General features: G+C 37.0%; 1 protein-coding gene across 6 annotated transcripts in view; it reads right to left on the reverse strand.

The window, feature by feature from the left end:
- Positions 1–19908: 19908 nt before the first annotated feature.
- LOC102271688 (hypothetical protein) overlaps positions 19909–24520 on the reverse strand; it is a 29227-nt gene continuing 24615 nt past the window's right edge. For 4 of the 6 annotated variants that reach the window (XM_070358727.1, XM_005891813.3, XM_070358729.1 and 1 more), the window contains 2 exons: positions 21650–21740; positions 19909–20211 (listed from right to left, as the gene is read on the reverse strand). In XM_070358727.1, coding sequence (XP_070214828.1) covers positions 20095–20211; positions 21650–21740 — 208 coding nt within the window. In that variant the 3' untranslated portion in view covers positions 19909–20094. Of the gene's footprint in view, positions 21741–24520 lie in introns of all 6 variants that reach the window. The other 2 variants (XM_070358728.1, XR_011461703.1) reach the window with 2 other exon arrangements.

Here is a 24520-nt window from a genome sequence, read left to right on the forward strand (position 1 = left end):
GTGTATTCATTTTAATTTAGTAAACACTTGTTAAACAGAGATACAGTGAGATAAATTGGAAGCTCATAATCCTCTATAACTTTGAAACCATGATAAATATCAGACATCGATAGATAATATTAAAAAGGTACAGACAATAAACAGACACTCAGAAAGTAACATCAGGAGAGAACAAATCGAAATAAGAATGATGGAATTTTAGCAAAGTAGAACTCCATTTGAAAAAAATTACAATTCTTTTCTTTGATGATAAAAGGAATACCAGTTTTTCATTTTTAAAAGTTTGAAAAACACAGAAAAGCAGAAAAAAAAAAAGATACCCACCCACCTTAAGAAAATCACTATTAACATTTTGGAATACACATTTTGACATTTCATTTACATACTCATACTGAACAACAGCAATCAATACACACACATACAACTGGGATCTTATCTCTGTAACACACTCTTTTTTTTTGGCCCTGCCACACAGCTTACGGAATCTTAGCTTCTTGACCAAGGATCAAAACCCTGCCCCCTGCAATAGAAGCATGGGGTCTTAACCACTGGACTGCCAGGGAAGTCCTTGTAACATCATTTTTTAATCTAATAATATATTGTGAATATTTACTCACACCTTAAATATTCTTGTATATCTGATTATCAGTTCCAGAATACGGATGGTCTGTACTTAATCTCTGCTGTTAGTCATTTATTTTGTTTCCGATTTACAAATATTATAAACAACACTGTTGTTAACTACCATACGTAAATCATTTTGTAAATATTAAGTTATTTTCTTAAGTTCCTAAAAGTTGAACCACTTATTTATATGTTTAAGCATTTTAAGGCTTTTATGACACTCCTACCAACAACATGTGAGGATTTCTTATTCTGATGGGTAAACTTTTCTAGGGGTGACAGTATCTCTTCTTTGAAAACTTGATTTGTTTTGAAGATGCAGAAATTGTGTAGCAGAGATTTTCTTTCTTGGCATGTCATGCCAGGAAAGAAACACAATGTTCTGTCCATTCTACCCTGCCACCTTGGTGTTTGGGTTGGGAAGGGTCCGTTTGTGTTTAAGGTGGCATCACACCTTTGTCACATGAGCTACAATACATAGATCAACGAGGAGAAAAGTTTGGGGCAATTCTTTTCATCTCCAGTTTGCTTTTGCTTAATGCCTTCAGCACAATACAAAGCAGTCTACTATTTTTCTTAACTGAATCTTCTCCCCTTTAAAGATAACAAATATCATAATTTTCATTAAATATTCATGAGTGAAAGATCAGATCAATGCAAAGTTAGGTTTTTTTTGTATTTAATTGTAAACTATGTAACTTTTATTAAAAAAAAGAAAAAGAAAACCAAATGGCATTAGCTTGATTTGAGAATATGATGAGGGTTAATCCCTTCCTGTTTCAATGAGTATGGTATTAAGTGTATAAATGTATCTCAATTTTTAGTGCAGTGCAACCTGTCTTTGAGAAATTTCTAAACTATTAATTAAGATGCTAATTATAAGATATATAAGTGTCACATGTGAGTGGTTTAAACTGACACTCTTACAAAAGGGAACAAAGTATATTGCAACTTTATTACAAACCTGTATTAAGAGATGCATAGTAATATAAGATGTATATAGAGTAATCCTTGAATAACAAAATATTATAATATATTAATAGTATATATAACAATAATTACATCATTAACAATTAATATATTATATATAACAATATATTATTTAATAATGAAAAATACTATGTCAAGCAAAATTTCAACCTGGTGATTTATTTTGCCTGTCTAGTACTTGCCCCTCCCATTCCTCCCCCAAGTAGAATATACACTTCATAAAGACTATAATCTTGTCTGTCTTCTTTACTGCTGCATTCCTATCCTGAACAGTTCCAGATATGTAGTAAAAGGCCTGTAAATACTTGCCGAATGAATGAAAAATAGAGACATAATCTTAAAAGAATGAAAAATGGCATTAATTTATAAAAGTGCTATAAACAAAAGTTGGAAAAGCATCCAATTATAAAACAAACCAGACTTCTCAACAGAGTTGAATGTTTAATTCCAAACCTTAAAGTGGTAGCACACATTACTGGTTCTCAGTGAATGATTTAAGTGGATATTAGTTCTAACAGTGAAAATGCAGATGACTAGTAAAGACATAGAGGGGTTCATAATACGTGTCAAAGGTGGCCTTTGGGGTTCTGACCGAACATTTGAGAAACGGTAAAGCAAGGCAATGGCAACCCACTCCAGTACTCTTGCCTGGAAAATCCCATGGACGGAGGAGCCTGGTAGGCTGCAGTCCATGGGGTCGCTAAGAGTCAGACACGACTGAGCGACTTCACTTTCACTTTTCACTTTCATGCATTGGAGAAGGAAAGGGCAACCCACTCCAGTGTTCTTGTCTGGAGGATCCCAGGCACTGCGGGGCCTGGTGGGCTGTTGTCTATGGGGTCGCACAGAGTCGGACACGACTGAAGCGACTTAGCAGCAGCAGCAAAGCATCAGTCTGTATGGGAAGGTGTTTAAGTCTGTAGAAGATGAAAAAGGTAGTAACTGTAGGAGTAATTTCTCTTTTTCTGATTTTGTGGGCTTCTATTTAACTTTTATTTTTCACCCTTATCACCCCAAACCTAGAGGATTAACTCTGGAGGATCTGAGTAACTGATTTTTATAAATTGATAACTTACATAATTTTAGGAGAATTAATTAAAATATGTTAAACATAATAGAAGCTTGAAAAGCCCTATCATTTTTTCAGATGATTATTACCATGTTCACCTTTTCAAACTTGAACTTTCAGGCAGTTTTTAATATCAGAAAAAGGTAGGTTTTTAAAGCGTATTTTTTATTATGAAATATCATAGACACCAAATGGTGTATAAAAATAAATATTTAAAAATAATAACTAATAAAACATCTATGTACCCACCAGTTTGAGAATAATTTCTCAAATTAACTATTTATGAAATCTTCCAATTGAATTTCTGTTCTCATGTTCAGCTTTCTCAAAATGGTTTAATTAAATAACATATATTTATTAAAATCCTCAGCTCTTATAATTTCTACTACAGGGTACTTATTTCCAGTACTGAAGGTAGTTGTACAGAGTTTGTTGTTTAGTCACTAAGTTGTGTCTGACTCTTTTGGAATCCCATGGACTGTAGCCTACCAGGCTCCTCTGTCCATGGGATTTCCCAGGCAAGAATACCGGAGTGGGTTGTCATTTCCTTCTCCAGGGATCTCCCCAACCCAGGGATCAAGCCTGCGACTCTTTCGTCTCCTGCATCGGCAGGCAGATTCTTTACCACTGAGCCACCTGGGAAGCCCACTACAGAGTTAGGAGTATACTACTTTTCTGATTAGCAGAGAGCTAATAAGATAGCTATGCCTTGTTTGTTTTTAATGGAAAAGTGTGACTGGAAACTACAATTCTTTAAGATTAATTTCTAAACTTCAAAAGTAAGGTCATGACACAATCAATAGGCAAGTTTCTAAAATTTTTCTGGGTAATAACTATCTTAACTGAATAAAGAATAAATCACAGATGAATATTAATTTCTTCTTTGAGAGAGATTTGAGCTAAGGGTAAGTTAATATTTTTTCAAATGGAATCTGTATTACAGGTTCTATAATAAATAATAATAAACAAACAATAATAAACAAAAAAAAAAAAAAAAAATAATAATAATAAACAAAAAATTGCTGCATAACAAATCACCACTTAGGGGTTTGAAACAATGAACAGTGGTTTGAAAATTTATGATCTCATAGATTAATTTCATTTTGAATAATTTAAATTGCTATATCTTCAAGTCTACTAATATTTTTTTCAGCAGTGTCCAGTCTGTTGTTAATCACATCCAGAGTGTTGTTCTTTTTAGATGATATTGTTGTTGTTTATCTCTAGAGGTTTGATTTGGGTGTTTTTTTACATTTTATGTCCATCTTCTTATCATGCTTGTACTTCCCTCTACCTTTGTGAAGGTACAGAGTATATTTATAATAGCTGTTTTAAGTATACCTCACAGAGTCTGTGAGGGCTTCCCAGGTGGCTCAGTGGTAAAAATCTATCTGCCAATGCAGCAGACACGTCCTTCAATCCCTGGGTCGGGAAGATCCCTTGGAGAAGGAAATGGCAACCCACTCCAGTATTTTTGCCTGGGAAATCCCATGAACAAAGAAGCCTGGCAGACTACAGTCCATGGGGTTGCAAAAGAGTCAGACACAGTTTAGTGACTAAAACAACAACACAGAGTCTGTGGGTTAGGAGCTGGGTATGGCTTACTTGGTCTTCTGACTCTGGGGCTCTTGCAAGTGTACAGTCAAGTGTTGGTTGCTGTTACAGTCTTCTTTTTTTTTTTTTTTAATTTAATTTTATTTTTAAACTTTACAATATTGTATTAGTTTTGCCAAATATCGAAATGAATCCGCCACAGGTATACCGGTGTTCCCCATCCTGAACCCTCCTCCCTCCTCCCTCCCCATACCCTCTCTCTAGGTCGTCCCAGTGCACCAGCCCCAAGCATCCAGTATCGTACATCGAACCTGGACTGGCGACTCGTTTCATACATGATATTATACATGTTTCAATGCCATTCTCCCAAATCTCCCCACCCTCTCCCTCTCCCACAGAGTCCATAAGACTGATCTATACATCAGTGTCTCTTTTGCTGTCTCGTACACAGGGTTATTGTTACCATCTTTCTAAATTCCATATATATGCGTTAGTATACTGTATTGGTGTTTTTCTTTCTGGCTTACTTCACTCTGTATAATAGGTTCCAGTTTCATCCATCTCATTAGAACTGATTCAAATGTATTTAATGCCTGGCTAGACCTGGATCCACTTCCATCGCACACAGGAGGATGTTGGGGGGCATTTAGCTTCTCTCAGAGCATTGCGCTAATGGCCTCAGTTCCTCACTGGCTGTTGACTGGAGGCTGCCCTCTCTTCTTTGTCACCTAGACCTATCCATTGGGCAGTTTACAGCATAGCAGTCTCTCTCATCAGAATGAGTAAGTAATATAAGAGATCAAGAGAGAGATGAAGATGGACTTCATAGTGTATTGCAATCTAATCTCAGATAGGACATCGCTTTTGCCATATTCTATTCATTAGAAACAAGATACTGGGTCCACTCCACCCACAATCGGAGGGAATTGCAACAAGGAGGTGAAATCTATGGGGATCATTAGGAGCCTCAAAAAGGAGCAGAGCTAGCTATTTTATTCTTGGGCAATTGGTGGAGGATAATAACCACATCTTCCGGTCACTAAAGCCCTTGTATAGTAACATTTCTACTTTTATCGGTAGCCTTGTGGGCTCATTCCATTCATTTAACAGGAATGCTGACCGTATAGCTTTTAGGTGATTACTATCCAGGAATGCCCTACTGGAGAGGTCGCTGTATTACAGTCCCTTACTGGCTACACCATCCTATATAAAAACTGTTTCAAACTTTTTGTCATGCCTTTTTTTTTTTTTGGTCAAACTATTTTTTAGGCCTTTTACCAACCTAGAGATGATTATTTTTCTGTTTGGAAAATGTGAGATAACTCATCTGAGGTGATTTTTTAAAAATACAGGGAAAAATGTATTTTTTCACTTTGAAAATTTTCTTTCAAAATAATTTCTTCTGAGTTGCCATCCCTGCTTTGTCATTCTGTAACTTGTGCTGGAAAATGATCCTACTTGTTTTGGGCTTCATTAAAGTAAAAACTGACTACTTGAAAATTTAGTTTTATGCTTAATGCCTTCCATAATTTTAAGTAAATTTGTCAAATTTTACTTAAGAGCAAAATTGCAATTGAAGGTTAGGTTTTTAAAAAGCTGCTAGATCTACAATGTGCTTAATACTTGAAGCTGTAAAATCAAGATATGATGACTTCAAAGAATTTTTGATGTGTTTTCAAAAAAAGCCTTTGAGGTGTTACATAAGTAGCTTAATGATTAGCTGGTACTATATTTTGGCAAAAAATCATAATTACTTTTTTCACTTCTCAATTGTTGGTTTTAGGCTTTTTTTTTTCCTTTCCCACATTTTTTCTAACATTTAAAATAATTCACTTATTTTTAATTTTATGTATAAAAAATATATATATATAGTTAAAATACAATAAAATGTTACATTTTGCCCAAATCATTACCAACAATTCAAAATATAATATCCATGTGATGTCTTTTTTTTTTCCCACTTTTTTAACTTCATCTATCTTGTGAAATGATTCAAAAAATTTTAATGTGGATGGTTTAGTTAATTAAGAAAATATTAGGGGGCTTCCCTGGTGGCTCAGTGGTAAAGAATCCTCCTGCCAACGTAGGAGACATGGGTTTGATCCCTGATCCAGGAAGATCCCACATGCCGTGGAGCAACTAAGCCCATGCACTACAGCTATTGAGCCTATGCTCCAGAGTCTGGGAACTGCAGCTACTCAGCTCACTTGCTGCGACTACTGAAGCCCGCAAGCCTTAGAGCCCGCGCTTAACAACAAGAGAAGCCACTGCAATGAATCGCCCAAGCAGCACAACTAGAGAAAAGCCCAGGCAGCAAAGAAGATCCCCCAGCACAAGCAAACAATAAATAAATAAATTTTTTTAAAAAGAAAATATTAGGAAATAAAAAATTTATGGTATGACTTCTATTATCAGCAAAGATGGCATAACAGGGACCAGAACTAGTCTCCCACCTAAAATAATTTAAAAACTGAACAAACTGTGTGATGTAATAGTTTGTAGACCACAGGTTGTGCAGGACAGCAGTTTCTCAGAAAGAAAATAAACAGCCTGAGTCCTATGATTGTCCCTGGCTGTAGGAGATTTTGCAGCCTAAAAGCATAAGGAGAAGGAACACAAACTGAAATCAGCTACCTCTTTGAGCTGAGGAAACAGAATCTGAAAATTGGGGAGGTGAAGGCACCAGCATTTTGATGGTGAAAACCAGAGGAAAGAGCTTTAGAGAAAAACTTGGATCTTTAGCTGAGTACTGATCAGTACTCAGTATGTGAGAAAACTACCAAGGTTGGAGAATCACTGGAAAATAATAAATAGGATACAACTTGGAGTCATACAGGCCAGGAATCATTTGTGTTCCAATCAGGTGGAATGGAAAGACCTCCCAACACATAGAGCCTTGAATAATCTTCAGAAGGTTCTTACTTCAGTAGTAGGGCCAAATAAGCCCTATATTAAAGGCTGTTCTGCACCTGTCCAACAAAGCTTAAAAGTAAGTTTTGAAAGGATCAAACTGTTCTCAAATAATATAGCTGCATCCCAGGACAAAACCCCCAAATATGTAAAGGAATACAAAACCTCCAGCACAATGGCATCCAGTCAAAAATTGGGAGATATTCCACCGACAGAGGAATGGATAAAGATGTGGTATATAAATATAACGAAATATTACTCAGTCATTAAAAAGAATGAAATAATGCCATTTGAGATATTAAAAAAGCAGGAAAATACAATCTTTAGTGAGGAAAGATTAATCAATAAAAACATCCCAGAAAAGATACAGATGATGTATTTAGCTAGAGATATTCAACTAGGCAGTACAAGCATGATAAGAAGAAGCATGTAAAATATATAAAAGATCTAAATCAAACTTCTAGAATCAACAACAACAACAACAGTGTCTAAAATGAACAACACTCTGGATGGGACTAACAGCAGACTGCTGCTGCTGCTGCTAAGTCGCTTCAGTCGTGTCCGACTCTGTGCGACCCCATAGACGGCAGCTCACCAGGCTCCCCCGTCCCTGGGATTTTCCAGGCAAGAACACTGGAGTGGGTTGCCATTTCCTTCTCCAAAGCATGAAAGTGAAAAGTGAAAGTGAAGTCGCTCAGTCGTGTCTGACTCTTAGCGACCCCATGGACTGCAGCCTACCAGGCTCCTCCGTCCATGGGATTTTCCAGCAGACTGGACACTGCTACAGAAAAGATTAGTAAACTATTGCTATGAAAACATATCAAGAGAAATTATTGAAAATCAAGCACAGGAAGATAAAAGACTGGAGGAAAAGAAGAATAAAGCGCCTTTGGACTGAGGAATGTTATTCAGCACAACATATATGTAGTTAGTCTCAAAAAGGGAGGAGAAAGATGGAGAGATGAATAAATATTTGACAAAATAATGACCAAAATTTTCCAAATTTGATGAAAAGTATAAAGTCACAGATCCTAGAAGCTCAATAAATCCTAAGTCAAAGAAACAAAATAAAAAGCACCAATGCACATCAAAATGAGGTTGTTGAGGACCAGTAAAACAAAGAGAAATCTAAAAAGCAGCCTGAGGACTTCCCTGGTCCAGGAAGATTCCACATCCCACACAGCAACTAACCCTGTGCACCGCAACTGCAAAGCTCACACCCTAGAGCCCACAAGCCACAACTACTGAGTCTGTGTGCTGCAATTACTGAAGCCCACATGCCTAAAGTCTGTGCTCTGCAATGAGAGAAGCCACAGCAATAAGCCCCAGGATTTGTAATGATATTACATAAGGTAGACTGTGATGAGTTAAAGATGTATATATATGAACTTTACAGCAATCATAAAAAAGCCAAAGATGTATTGCTAATAAGCAAATACAGACAAAATAAAGTCATAGAAAGTATTCAAATTAATCCAGAAGAAGTTAGGACAAGGGAAAAAGCAAAGAACAGATGAGACAAATAGAAAACAACTAGAAAAGTTGTAAATTTAAATTCAATCCTATCAATAATTATAGTAAATAGTCCAAACACACAATTTGAAGGCAGATGTTGTCCCTGGTGGCTCAGACAGTAAAGCATCTGTCCGCAATGCGGGAGACCTGGGTTGGATCCCTGGGCTGGGAAGATCCCCTGGAGAAGGAAATGGCAACCCACTCCAATACTCTTGCCTGGAAAATTCAATGGATGGAGGAGCCTGGTGGGCTACAGTCCATGGGGTCACAAAGAGTCAGACAAGACTGAGCGACTTCACTATCACTATTGTCAGAGGCAAGTATTAGCCTGCTAACAAGACCACACAAAGACATTTCAAGGAAACAACTTCAATTTACACACCTCGGGAGTTGGTGATGGACAGGGAGGCCTGGCGTGCTGCGATTCATGGGGTTGCAAAGAGTCGGACACGACTGAGTGAGTGACTGAACTGAACTGATCCCTTGTTATCATGGATTCAAAAATGCTAGCAAATCAAACCCAATAATTTATAAAAACAGTACTACATCATGACCAAGTAGGGTTTATCCCAGGGATATGAAATTGGTTTATCAAATAATGCAGTTCATAATTTTTATGAACTGAAAAAGAAAAATCAGGTAATTATCTCAATAAATGAAGAAAAATAATTTGGCAAAATTCGATACTCACATATGCTAAAACTCTCAGCAAACTAGGAATGGAAGGAACTTTATTTAACTAATAAAAGATATGCACAGAAAACCTATAGCTAATATACTTAAAGATGAAAGACTAAATGCTTTTCCCTCAAGACTGGAAACAAGACAAGGTTTGTTTGTGCCACTTAGATTTAGAGTTTAACAGGAAATCATAGCTAATGCAATAAGGCAAATAAAAGAAATAAATGTATATAGATTGGGAGAAAAGAAATAAAATTGCTTTTCTAAAGAAATCAACAAGAACCTACTAGAAGTAATAAGTGAATTTAGCAAGGTTGCAGAATATAGGTCAATATACAAAAATCAACTATATTTCCATATGCTAGCAACAATCAGAAATTGAAAAAGTTTTAAATACTGTTTATAGAAAACACTAGAAACACAAAGTACTCAGGAATAAATTTAACAAAAGAAGTACAAAATTTGTACACTGAAAATTATAAAACATTGCTGAGAGACATTAAAGAAGACCTAAGTAAATGGAAAGATATACCTTTTTCATGGGTCAGAAGATTCAATATTATTGAGATGTCGATCCTCTCCAAATTGATCTACAGATTTAATGCAATGCCAATGAAAATCTCAGCATGCTTTTCCGTGGAAATTTACAAGTGGATTCTGAAATTTGTATGGAAATGTAGAGGACCTAAAATAGCCAAAAGAGTTTTGAAAGAAAAACAAAGTTGCAGGTTTTACATTGCCTTATATCAAGACATAATAAAGCTATAGTAATCAAGATAGTATGGCACTGGCAAAAAAAAAAAGTAGGGGAATAGACAAGTAGAACAAAATAGAGTCCAGGAACAAGCACACATTATATGGCTAATGACCATATAGCAAGTCACTGGAAGAAGAAATAGATGGTGTTAAATAGTTAATATCCATATGCAGGGGAAAATATCTAGTTCTTTACCTTATGCCACATACATATGTATGAGCTAAAAGTGTAAAATTCCTACCAAAAAATAGGAGAAAATCTTAGTAATTTGGGTTAGACAAAGATTTCTCATATAAGAAGGACCACAAAAGACACAAAATATAAAGAAAAAAAATTGATATAGTAGACATTATTAAAAACTTTTGCTCTTTAAAAGGCACTATTGAGAAAGTGAAAAGTCAAGCCATGGACCAGGAGAATTATTTACTAAACTTATCTGATAAAGAATTTGTATTCAGAATATATTAAAAAAAAAAAAAAAACTCCTAGAACTCAATAATAAAACAACCGACTTTTAAAAGGGGCAAAACATTTTTTGAGATATTTCCATATAACCATTGGAATGGTTAAAATGAAGAAGATTGACTATACTGGGTATTGGCAGAAGAACTGTAACTTTTATACAGTGTTGTTTGCAATACAAAATGTTATATCTATTTCGGAAAGTGGTTTGTCAGTAACTTAAAAATTTTAATTTATATCTTTTTTAAAATTTTATTCATTTTTTATGAAAGGATAATTGCTTTACTGAATTTTGTTGTTTTCTGTCAAACCTCAACATGAATCAACCATAGGTATATATATGGTGGTGGTTTAGTCGCTAAGTGTGTCCGACTCTTGTGATCCCATGGACTGTAGCCTGCCAGGCTCCTTTGTCCATGGGATTCTCCAGGCAAGAATACTGGAGTGGGCTGCCATTTCTTTCTCCAGGGGATCTTCCTGACGCAGGAATCGAACCTGGGTTTCCTGCATTGCAGGCAGATGATTTACTGCCTGAGGGAATTAACTGAGCTATGAGGGAAGCCCTAGGTATACATATATCCCCTCCCTTTTGAACCTCCCTCCCGTCTCCCTCCCCATCCCACTCCCTCTAGGTTGGTACAGAGCTCCTATTTGAGTTTCCTGAGCCATAGAGCAAATTCCTATTGGCTATCTATTTTACATATGGATAAACTTATATCTCTTATATAATCCAGACATTCCAGTCCTAGGATTTTACCTGAGAAATGAAAGCATATAATCACACAAAAACTTATACACAAATGCTTATAGCAGCTTTCTTTGTAATTGCCCACACTGGAACCCAAAGTCTGTCACTTGGTGAATGGATAGAAAATGGTAGTATTAATATATCCATATGGTGGTTCAAACAGTAAAGAGTCTGCCTGCAATGTGAGAGACGCGGGTTCAATCCCTGGGTCAGGAAGATTCCCTGGAGAAGGAAATGGCAATCCACTCCAGTATTCTTGCCTGGAAAAATCCCCAGAGGACCCTGGAAGGTTACAGACCATGGGGTTGCAAAGAGTCGGACACAGCTGAGCAACTAACACATCACACACCATGGAACACTATTCAACAATAAAAAGGAAAAAAAATATTGATATACTCAACAACATGGATGGATATTAAAATCTTTTGCTGAATGAGAAAAGTTTGACAAAGAAAGTGCGTGCAGTATGATTTCATTGATTTAAAGCAAACTGATCTATTATGACAGAAATCAGATCAGTGTTTGTACAAGGCAGGGGTCAAGAGGGTGATAGATGACAAAGAGAGAAAACTCTAGAGGGGATGGAAGTGTCTATCATCTTGATTGTGGTAATGGTTTCAAAGATGTAGGCTTATGTCATGATGCATTTACTATACTTACTGCACTTCATTGTATGTTGATTATACTTCAATAAAACTGTATGGCTTAATACCAATATTAAAATTAGTTGTAGTGCGTAGAAGAACTAGTTAGAATTCTAAATGTGTTTCTTAATTGAGCCCTACTAGTTGGTTTCTGCAAATTGCTTTACCTGCAAACACTGTAGTCCTTTTGTAGTAATCAGAGACATATTTTGTCAGTGCCACGTCTTTCTCATATGAGTCACTCTGACCCTTCAGTTTTGAGTATAAATGCATCAGTTCCAGTACTGATGATCAGTTTCCCAGCAAACTGTCACTAAATAGAGAGAAAAGAAGGACAGAATACTCCACTGCTTTTAAGCCTGCTGCCTCTTTGGTTTTGGGGAAATTTGCCCTTTTAGAAATTTGTCAGCCAGACATATTCAAAATCTTGTTTCCTGTCTACAGTCATAAATATAAGAATTATCTTTAGTGCTAAAAAACATATGAAGGCTCTGAAAATTCTAGCTATCTATCCAATGGCCTCAGTGGACATATATGAAATGAGGAATAGAAGACTACTGGTTCACAGTGTTTACAGAGTTGTAACTTTATGTCCACATACATGTAAAATAGTGGGCTTTGCAGGTAGTAAAGAATCTGCCTGCCAATGCGGGAGACACAGGTTTGATCCCTGGTCCTGGAAGATCCCCCGCAGCAGGAAATGGCAACTCACTCCAGTATTCTTGGCTGGGAAATCCTATGGACAGAGAAGCCTCTGTGTGTGTTAGTCGCTCAGTTGTGTCCAACTCTTTGTGACCCCCATGGACTGTAGCTCACCAGGCTCCCCTAGGGAGGCAATCCATGGGGTTTCAAAAAGAGCTGGACACAACTGAGTGACTAAACAACAACAACATGTAAAATAGTAGTGATCTTACTAAAATTATCTCATTTCTCCTAATGAGTCTACTGAGATTAGCAGCATTTTAAATACAATTATTTGCTTTCTGAAAATCAAGCATGTACTTGTTAAACTTAAATACAGGTAGTTCTCTCACTTCATGATTTAATCATATAAACACTGTTCTGCTTAATAATTACCCAACTGTTACAGGATAAAGCCACAGATACCGCTTATAATCTAGGGTACTTTTTTTTTTTAACTTCATTTCCTTGTTTAAAAAAGGAACTAGTTTTATTGAGGTGTAATTCATACACCATACAACATATTGTTTTAACCAAATAACGTGTACAGCAACAGTTCTTAGTACAATCACAGAGTCGCACAACCGTCCCTGGGATCTAATTCTAGACTATTTTTATCCTCAAAAGAAACCTATCTGTTGATAGTCACTTCCCATCCTCCCCCTGCCCCACTCCCAGCCCTAAACAACGCATGTACTTTCTGTCCCTATAGATTTGCTTGTTCTGGACACTCACATAAATAGAATCATACCTCAATCTTTTGTGACTGGCTTCTTTCCCTGGAGAAGGAAATGGCAACCCACTCCAGTACTCTTGCCTAGAAAATCTCATGGACAGGAGCCTACACCAGGCTGTCCATGGGGTCGCAAAGAGTCAGACACAACTGAGCAATTTCACTTCTTTCACTTAGCATAATGTTTTGAAGATTCATCCATGTTGTAACATGTATGAATATTTCATTTCTTTTTATTCTGAATACATCAGCTCCATTAATCAGTTGATGGATATTTGTTGCCCCTACCCTACTTTTTGGGCTTCCTTGGTAGTTCAGTTATAAAGAATCTGCCTGCCAAGGCAGGAGACGTGGGTTTGATCCCTGGGTTGCGAAGATCCTCTGGAGAAGGAAATAGCAACCCACTCCAGTATTCTTGCCTGGGAAATCACAAGGACATGTTACAGGCTAACAACAACCCTACTTTTTGGATGTCATAAATAATGTTCTGTAAATATTTGTTCATAGTACAAGTTTTTGTGTTGGATGTATATTTCCCTTTCTCTTGAGTATATATCTAGGAGTGGAATTATGGTTCATACGGTAACATTTTGAGGAACTACAAAAACTTTTACAAAGCATCTACACCATTTTATATTCCTACCAGCAATACAAAAAGCTTCCAATGTCTTAACAATAACCTAAAGTACTTTTCAAGTTTCATTTTATGCTATAAATTGTGGGTCTTGTGTTGCCAGAATACAGATATATTTTAAGGAAGTTCCTTTTCCCCACTTTGCAAAGAAGCTCCAGATATGATTTTTCTTTCTCTAAGAAAATGGAGTTAGACTAGTTTATCTTAGGGTGTCCTCTAACTCTAAAAGTATATGCTTCTCTGAACCCTTCATCTTCCATCAGAAAGAATGGCTCATGTTATTTACATCTTACAGTTTGACCTAAATAATGATGTCTGCTTGGCAAGGAAAAATAAACAAAACTGAAGTCCAAAAACTGAGTCATTGTTTTAAGTAAATCTCTCTCTGCTAGTTGCCCTCTTTGCTTATAAGCCAAAATCATGGCATATTTTCCATGTTTTCAGTTGCTTTTGAAAAGTTCAGGTATTATTTTATAATGTATATACAATTTAGTAAATGGAGGGGAAAAGGAAGAAACTGAATCTACTTTCTACTGAAGTAACTTTCTGTGTGAAAATAGAATCACATTAAAAATTACCATCTAGGATGTTATATTCATAGTATCAAGCAATACCACCAAAAATATTAAAGCCATACTAAAGCTCTTCTTTTATTCAAAAGCCACAAAATTCAAACTATGACCTAGTTGTCATTTTTCCTCTTGGATTAAACACCCAACAGATCTACACATTACAGCTATAGCTCATACATTTGACAATTACTCAAGCAACTCTCACATTCATGAGGAATCCAAAGGCAAAAACGAAGAGGCTTCTCTCCACTAGAATCTGTTGATTTTGCCATTAATATTAGACTATGAAATGTAAAATATAGAGGCAGCATAGCAAAAGAGCATAGGTTTTGGAGTTGGTAGAAAACAGGGTTGAATCTTGCCCTTGCGATTTACTAGTTGAACGACTTTGAAAGTTTCTTACCTTCACTAAAACTGTTTACTCATCTGCTGTTTGTTGTTTAGTTGCTCAGTCATGTCTACCACTTTTACGACCCTTCGGACAGTAGCCCACCAGGCTCCTCTGTCCATGGGATTCTCCAGGCAAGAATACTGGAGTGGGTCACCATTTCTTTTTCCAGGGGATCTTCCCAACCCAGGAATCCAACCCACGTCTCTTGCATTGCAGGCAGATTCTTCACTGCTGAGCCACATTTACAGAAATTCTCACTAAATGAGATTAATAGCTCTTATGCCATTGGGTTGTTAACAGGATCAATAGGTAAAGTGTCAGATATAAAATATGTGTCAATAAATTTTAGGGTTTTTCTGTTTTGCCTGAAAATGTTCCTTGAGGACTCAGGATTTAAATATAATCACTTTTCCGGTCTGGGAATCTGTCTTTGATTTAGGTCAGTATGGAAGTGTTTTAATAGAGCCTAGTTAGAAATTGATTCCTTAACTTGTGATATTTTCCGTCCATTAGATTTAGGTGAGGTTTTCATACATTTGTTTCTTCTTAGTCTAAAGGATTACATTTTCAGTAATCCACATTGAATTTATTCCTAGGAGCTTAGTTTGAGGATATGCTCATCTTCCTCAAAGAAAGCAGAAATTTGAGAAAGTTAATTAAGTTTTAGACAATTTAACAACAAGATGATCATCGTTGTTGACAACTTGAAATTCGATGTTCTTAGAAATAGAGCATTGATAGAATTGCTTGATACAATTATGATTATTATATCTATCAATTTTCTTGGGATGCTTCTTTAGATAAAAAGACTAAAATCAATTCTATTTATGTGCTTTTTCATATGTGTAATTCAAGATGTTTATCATTCAGTTAATGTACATAATACTCCTCTGAAACTCATGGACCAGAAACATTAATTAACTTATTTTACAAGTGAATAAACTGCAGCCTAAAATGGTCGAGTTGCTTAAGGCATCTAGACAAGTCTAGGGAAGTTAACAGCAGCTCAAGCTCCAAGCCCTGTTTAATTAATATTGTATCCAGGAAATGAGTTCTTCTTAAAAGCAGAAATCTTTTACCATTCTAGCACATCCCCAGAGAAGCCCTTAAGGGTGTTTGTTTTGTCTTTGTGTTTCTCACTAGGTTCTTATTTATTTATATGAAAAATGCTTGAAATCTTATGCTTCAACCAAATCCTTCTCTTCAATGCTAATAACATTATCTTGTGTGTTTCTCACTCTTAGTAGGTTTCTTTTCAAGCTATTGTCTTAAGTTTTGCTTCCCAGCATTCTTTTTTTTTTTTTGCCTTATCTTAGTATTTAACTATTATGCTGACAGTATGAGATTCCATTCATTAGATTTCTTGCTATTGTCTCTTGACTTAATAATTTTGCTATAAGGCCTCATTGATTTTCTTACTGACTCTTTGCAACCTCATGGACTGTTGCCTGCCAGGCTCCTCTGTCCATGAAATTCTCCAGGCCAGAATACCGGAGTGGGTAGTCTATCCCTTCTCCAGGCAATCTTTCCAACCCAGGGATCGAACCCAGGTCTCAGGCATTGCAGGCAGATTCTTTATCGTCTGAGCCACCAGGGAAGCCCTGTGTATCTTTAGAAATGTAATTTAAAATATTCTGTTCACTCTAGGTTTGTGTACTCCCCCAACAAAGTTCGAAGTCCTCCTGAATATCTGATTCCTTTTCCCTCCATCCACAGAGATGCTGTCTTAGTTCATTCTTACTAGACCCACTGGACCACCAAGTGGCTTTCTGAAAAGGGTATCCTTTTGCCTTTTTTTTTTTTTTTTAATATTTATTTGGCTGTTTTGTTTCTTAGTTGCAGTATGTGAGATCTCTATTGGGTCATGTGGGATCTTTCATTGCAGCTCATGGACTCTCTAGTAGTGTCCTGCAGGCTCCAGAGTGTGCCGGTTCAGCAGCTGCAACACGTGGGATCTTAGTTCCCCAACCAGGGATTGAACCCACGTCCCCTGCATTGCAAAGCCAATTCCTTTATTTTTTATAGAGATTTAAAATGTTTTAAAATTTATTTTTGGCTGTCCTGGGTCTTTGTTGCCGCACAGGGTTTTCTCTAGTTGTGGCAAGCGAGGGCTCCTCTCCAGTTGCGTTGTGCGGTTTTCTCACTGCAGTGGGCTCTCTTGTTGCAGAGCATGGGCTCTAGGGCATTTAGGCTTCAGTATAGCAGCTCCCAGGCTCTGGCGCACAGGCTTCATTGCTCCAAGGCATGTGGGATCTTCTTGACCCATGACCCATGGATCAAACACGTGTCCTCTGCATTGGCGGGCGGATTCTTTACCACTGAGTCACCAGGGAAGCTCCAAGGTGGATTTTTAACCACTGGGCCACAAGGGAAGTCCCACTGCCTGTTGTTTTTAATCATCATAGATAATGTTTACAGAATCATGTTTCTATAGGTTAATTCTGACCATATCTGTATGCTGCTTAAAAACTTTGAATGGCTCACCCTAAGTTAGAGTAAGATGGGATCTCCTTGGCATACCATGCCCTTTTTGATCTGGCATGCATTCACTTTGCCAGACTCACGTAGCCCCATTCCAGACTATAGTCACAATACAATATTATCCTCTATGCTTCTGCATATACAGTAATCATCTCCAGAAAAATAAGACATTTAAAGATTAAATAATTCCACTTACAGACTATTAATACTGGCATAGGAATGTCTCTTCAATATCTTATAGTTCTAGTATTTGCCTCAAGCATTCGTTTAAAAATGTGTTAAGCATATACATATCACACAGGATACTTTCCAGTATGTTAGACCATTTACATCTTTTTTTCTGCTCTATCAACTTAAAGATCCATAGTTTAACATCTAAAATCATAGCCGTGACAACAGTATTTAAACAACCATCCATTTTTTCTGTAATTTAAATCACATCTCTATGGAAACCATCTATAATCTTTACTCTTGACTGTATTCCACTAACAACAACTGAGGACTTTTAATTTTACAGATGAGGGCTGAATGAATTGAAACTAGGTTTACAGACTTGCCCACCATGATCCAGTGTTGCTATTGCTCTTTCCGTCCAGTCAAGGCCTTGTGGAATGGGCATTCTTCCCCTCACCCAGGGCCACAGCATCAGATTTTGCTTTAGAGGGTCACGCTTCTGAGGAGCAGCTGAATCAACATTAGGCAGATGGGATTCAGAATTTGGCGACCAGTTTCTTACGAATAGGCACAGCATAAAGTGAAATTCAATTAAGTGTTATAATTATGTCATATTAGTAAACTCATTTTTTAATGAATGATTATTGACTCTTATGTAATACTCTATTTGCTATTGTTAGTATGCTTTGTTGTGTCTGAAATTTAAGTGCTTAAATGTAAGTTACTATCTCTGGTGGCTCAGACGGTAAAGCGTCTGCCTGCAATGAGGGAGACCCGAGTTCGATTCCTGGGTCAGGAAGAACCCCTGGAGAAGGAAATGGCAATCCACTCCAGCACTCTTGCCTGGAAAATCCCATGGATGGAGGAGCCTGATAGGCTACAGTCCATGGGGTCGCAAAGAGTCGGACACGACTGACTGAGCAACTTCACTATAATAAACCAATAGATTAAAACAATCACATAAATAACAGCTTCCAGCTATTTTAAAATACTTTAATCTCAGAAAATCTGCACAGCCTGCTGGAAACATCCATCAATTGTTACTCAAAGATGCTAGAAGTTTATGGTGATTTCTTTTTAGATGACTAGCATGATAAGTGTTTAATAGGTTACCATTAAATAATAAATTATTGGAAATGAACAAGATATTATTGGAAATCCAGCATTTATTCTGATATTTAATATTATCAGATCAGATCAGTCGCTCAGTCGTGTCCGACTCCTTGTGACCCCATGAATCGCAGCACGCCAGGCCTCCCTGTCCATCACCAACTCCTGGAGTTCACTCAGACTCACGTCCATCGAGTCAGCAATGCCATCCAGCCATCTCATCCTCTGTCATCTCCTTCTCCTTCTGCCCCCAATCCCTCCCAGCATCAGAGTCTTTTCCAATGAGTCAACTCTTGCATGAGGTGGCCAAAGTACTGGAGTTTCAGCTTTAGCATCATTCCTTCCAAAGAAATCCCAGGGCTGATCTTCAGAATGGACTGGTTGGATCTCCTTGCAGTCCAAGGGACTCTCAAAAGTCTTCTCCAACACCACAGTTAGCCAGGTCCCAAATATTAACCTTACTAATATCAATAGTAAAGTTCCAAACTCCCATTTTTTTATTTTAGCATTTTGTTTGGTTATTGGTCTATAATTTTCTTTTAAAAGTTTGAGTTGACTACCACTGCAAATTTTTCATAAGCAAGTGATGACAAAAAGTATATTAAATAAATCCCTTTCAAAAGACAGATCTCCAAAAGGTTCTGCAACACCAAAATGTGGATTAGTTTAGTATAAAAAAGTAACTTATATGCAATACTAAATATAAATTACTAGAACTAGTAAGTGTTCAAGTTTTGATGTTTCATTGTATTCTTGTTTTTAAAAAAAAGTTTTGCTTTTCTTGATTTCAAAAGTACAGTCATTTTAGAAAAAAATGGAAAATCCAGAAAAGAACAGAAAAAACAATAAATTACCAGTAATTGTTCTACCACAGAAATAACCTCAATTTATATTTTAGAGTTTACCTTTCTAGTTTTGCTTTTTCCTAGCAACTGCAATTTTTTATTTTAGTCTTTGTGCTAGTCTCCTCAGATAAAGGTGTGTACAACAGGAATCTTACAGAATAGCGATCTAAGAAATGAGATCTCCACCTACCCTTGCCCCCTCTTTCATGATAGAAACTACTGATGTTTTTTTTTTTGGTCATATCTGGACTTCATATACAGAGTTGGTGACTAAAGGATACAAGTTTATATTTTTGACAGAATCAAAGAAACCAGGGGAAACCTTTTTTTCAGATAAAATTTTAATATAATTATCACACAAAGTTGTATATACATACATACAACTATTTACAAATATGCAAGCATATGTACACACACTAGAAAGGAATACACAGGAAATAGTGTGTGTTAGGATATGAAATTCTGTTTCTTTTAAATTATTTTGTAGTTATTTTACACCAAGGCAGGACTATTTTAGTTTCAGAGAATCTTGTATAAATGTATTTGTTCAAGAGCTTCTCTGTCAATATCCTTTTCTGGGAATACATCATAGTTCAGAGGTATCTCTTCAACCCAAGGAGATAACTGTATATTAACCTGAGGAAAAAAAAAGTTGTTCATATTATAAACAAATATGAAAATTACAGAATGAACCTACTCTTTTCAATTTCAAGAAATCAGATTAGTATTACAATGAGAGGGACTAAGTTTTACACGGTGCCACATGAACAATTCTTTGTCATAGTAAATGGCAGGCCTGTGGATTCAGGGACTTAATTAATTTACCTTGATTTGGGAACTTGAAGGGATACAGAACATATAGAATAGAGTAATTATTTTAATATAACTAGTTTAATAAACTAGCTTAAACAATAAAAGATTAAAACAACAATGGGAGTACACAGAGAAACTTCATATAAACACAGTGATGGTGCTAACAAGTTGCATGAAAGGAGCTAATCTCCCTCTATAACCTTCATCAGGCTCTTCTCTTCATACTGCAAACTTGGGTCTCCAAGACACAGAAATTCTGGAGCCACCAATGGATATACCTACTTAAAGAAGTTTCATTAAATTGGAAAGCAATAATGTTATTCAAGAATTTGTATGTAAGGACTCTTTCAAAAACATTTTACTTTGGTAAGTGAAAATCACTTAATTATTTCAATACATAGAAACATTATAAATTGGAGAGCATGCATTTTAAAGGTGTGTTTTTATGAGTATGGAAAAGTACGGCAGAATCACACCACTCACGGGGTTGGGATGTCAAGGGGAGGGAACTGGGGAGATTACCATCATGTCTTCATGTATCTTTGGATTATTTCTCCTGTTATGGTAAACATGACTGTAATTTAGATGACTGACAACAATTTTTAAAGAAGGTATTATTCATGATAGTTTAATTTCTTAAAGGAAGAAATAAGATACTTAAATTTGGCAGGTTATACAAAACGAAAGCATTATGAAAGAAAATGATAATATGATTCTGTATTAAGAAATGCTACAGTATCTCATTGAGGGGTCTCAAAGAGCTTTACAAATATTAATTACCTTTATAAAAGAGTCAATTTATCAGGATGAATCTTATTATTAAGTATCAACCTTATTTTGTATGGAGAATCTGAGGAATATAGAAGCAGCTTGAGCAAGATTCCAAACTGACCTAGAAGCTAAACTGTGCTCAGGATGTGGCCTCCAGCCCACTTACTGGAGAAAAAGTTATGATGTGGGTGTTTTTCAGTCTCTTACAAATATTTAATAGCATTTGTTAACCTAAAACTGTAACTCCACAGTTAGAAAAATTGGGTGGAGAAGCAAAGGAATCTAGATCAGGATCCGAATGACACTCTCAGAGCTCTGGAGGAATGTGAACAAACCACAAAACAGTTCTTAAGCCATAAGGTTTTGCTACTCTTTCTAGTGTTGTCACTGTGTTCAGACTGAACATTTCTAGGATAGCGTGTAACAGCTATCAGAAAAAAGCAGGAGAAAAGTTTTGACAATAAAAATGCTGGGAAAGAAGCTTACATACCTGAAGACCTGAGAGAGAATCTTCCAGACCTGGCACTGTCACTAACAACGACCCTTGTTTCCTTACATTATGGCAGATATATTCCCAGGCTCTATAACACATTAAAAACTTCTATGTTAGGTTTTACCAGGTACTAGATATTTTTTAAAAATGAGGATGACAAAAGAATATGCAGCATAGGTGATATCTAGAAATCCAGATGGGCAAAGACGTTAGCCTGCAGGAAACTGACCTGCGGCAACATACTAGTAATTGGCAAATTCAGTTCCTGAAGAGATGTTGGTAAAATCGTGGAGTTACAATACTGAGAGAGATTTAACAAGATGGGGGATTAGGGTTAATACAAGCAATTGTGAGTAAGACCACAAAAAAAGTTTTCAGAACTGATACAGATGTCGAAGCTGGATCATGGTTAAAGCCCCTTCAATTCTTTATGATCTGTCAAACTTTCTACAGAATGGAACAGAGCTGAGGGGAGTGGGTGGGAAAGAGTCATGGAGAAAAGCCACAGAAGCCAGAAAACAACCAAAGGCTAATAATAAGAATATAATATATAGATCTTTTAAAATAACATCAAGAGTGAAATCATACTTTATTTGGCTGTCAGAAATAGTCAGTGGAAAGCCTTGTGGACAATATGATACCCGAGAAGTTCAGTGTGATCAGCTAGGTTTAAAGCACAAAGGCAGGCCATGTGCACGTGTATGTGTCAGAAGGCAGTATCTGACCAGTTTTGATTAGCCTGTAGTGCAGACACGAATGGAATTTCTACACTGCAGGAGCCTTGACAGTACACCCCATTGGGGAGCAGGGGTCAAGCAAAGCAAGGAAGTGCACCCTTTGCAGTGGGGCAGGTGGGCAGCAATGTTGTTTGCATTTACTCTAGTTACAGCAATGGCTATTGGGTTTAGTACATTCTGGAGCTTATTAGGCAAAATGATAACAAATATTTTTTTCTCAGGTTAGATCTAAAACCAACTAGCAATGTTTGATAATAATTATTGCTGTGCTTGGGCTAGAGCTGTCTGTTGTTTTGATGCAGTTCCCTAAAAATGATGTTTTTTCAAGTCTGTTTAGTAAGACTGAAGAAGCTGATTAGCATGATTTGGCATGGCTCTAAAAATAGCACTTGCTGCTTCTGAGAAGTTGTCATTGCAGTAGTTTACAGGTTTTACTTACTGGAAAAATACAGAGGTACCTTTTAAACTAAGACTTACTCTACTTGCTACAATATAGAATAATATAAGTAAATGATCAGTTCTGTCAGAATGATTCTAATATCAGGATGCTTTATCTTCTAAACTTTCTCCTGTGTATTGTCATTCATGAAGATAATTAATTATATATATTTAAAATTCATTGCACTTTACTAATTTGGAGAAGTGACTGAACATATGGGGTCAATACCTATTTGGTGAGTCATGCAGAGTTTGCAAATGAATTTTCCAAGATAGCACAAGCATGCGGCAGTTCCAGTATCAAGCTGACCAGTAATATCTGTCATTCTTCAGCATTTAAAATCTTCCTTTATGAATCTTCCAAGAGTTTAAGGTGCTTTTCTCTTTTAACTTCTTATAACGGTATTCGGAGAAGGCAATGGCACCCCACTCCAGTACTCTTGCCTGGAAAAATCCCATGGACGGAGGAGCCTGGTGGGCTACAGTCCATGGGGTCGCTAAGAGTTGGACATGACTGAGCGACTTCACTTTCACTTTTCCCTTTCACACACTGGAGAAGGAAATGGCAACCCACTCCAGTGTTCTTGCCTGGAGAATCCCAGGGACGGGGGAGCCTGGTGGGCCGCTGTCTGTGGGGTCGCAGAGAGTCAGACACGACTGAAGCGACTTAGCAGCAGCAGCAATGTTGGTATTATTTCATTCTCTAACCATTATGTAATGTTTTGACCACTGGTCATGAAGTTGGTTTTTCCAGTGGTCATGTATGGATGCGAGAGTCGGACTGTGAAGAAAGCTGAGCACCGAAGAATTGATACTTATGAACTGTGGTGTTGGAGAAGACTCTTGAGAGTCCCTTGGACTGCAAGGAGATCCAACCAGTCCATTCTAAAGGACATCAGCCCAGGGTGTTCTTTGGAAGGAATGATGCTAAAGCTGAAACTGCAGTACTTTGGCCACCTCATGTGAAGAGTTGACTCATTGGAAAAGACTCTGATGCTGGGAGGGATTGGGGGCAGGAGGAAAAGGGGATGACAGAGGATGAGATGGCTGGATGGCATTACCGACTTGATGCACCTGAGTTTGAATGAACTCAGGGAGATGGTGATGGACAGGGAGGCCTGGCGTGCTGACATTCATGGGGTCACAAAGAGTCGGACAAGACTGAGCGACTGAACTGAACTGGACTGAACAAGAACTTGAAAAGGTAAAAAGCTACACAAACTCTGTCCACTGGAAATTAAGTTTAAAGAGTGCAATATGATTAAAACAACTGTTCATGTTGTGTTTCTGGTCTTTACCCTGTGAACAAAAAATCATTACCTATTCTGGCTGCTCTTTGATGATATGATTAGTTTTCTGTTGAACAAGTTTCTTTATAAACAATTTACATTGCCAATTTTGTACGGATCTTAACCTAGAAGTAATAGATGTGTGTGCGTGTGTGTGTGTGTGAGAGAGAGAGAGAGAGAAGGTAAAGGGATAGCAGACAGAGGTTTAGTCATTCAAGAATCTACTCCATATTAACTGTTTATGGTCTATAATTATACACCTTTTTATTTCTAAGCAGTAGAAATCTCCCTGATGCACTAATCCAAACGTGAATGTAATGTCCTTTCATGCGTATGGAAAGGTGGTTTCCTATATCTAGAGTCACGTATGTCATGGTAAATAAGTTAATAAGCCTAACTGACTA

The sequence above is a fragment of the Bos mutus genome, chromosome 21, assembly GCF_027580195.1.
Source record: "Bos mutus isolate GX-2022 chromosome 21, NWIPB_WYAK_1.1, whole genome shotgun sequence".
Taxonomy (NCBI): domain Eukaryota; kingdom Metazoa; phylum Chordata; class Mammalia; order Artiodactyla; family Bovidae; genus Bos; species Bos mutus.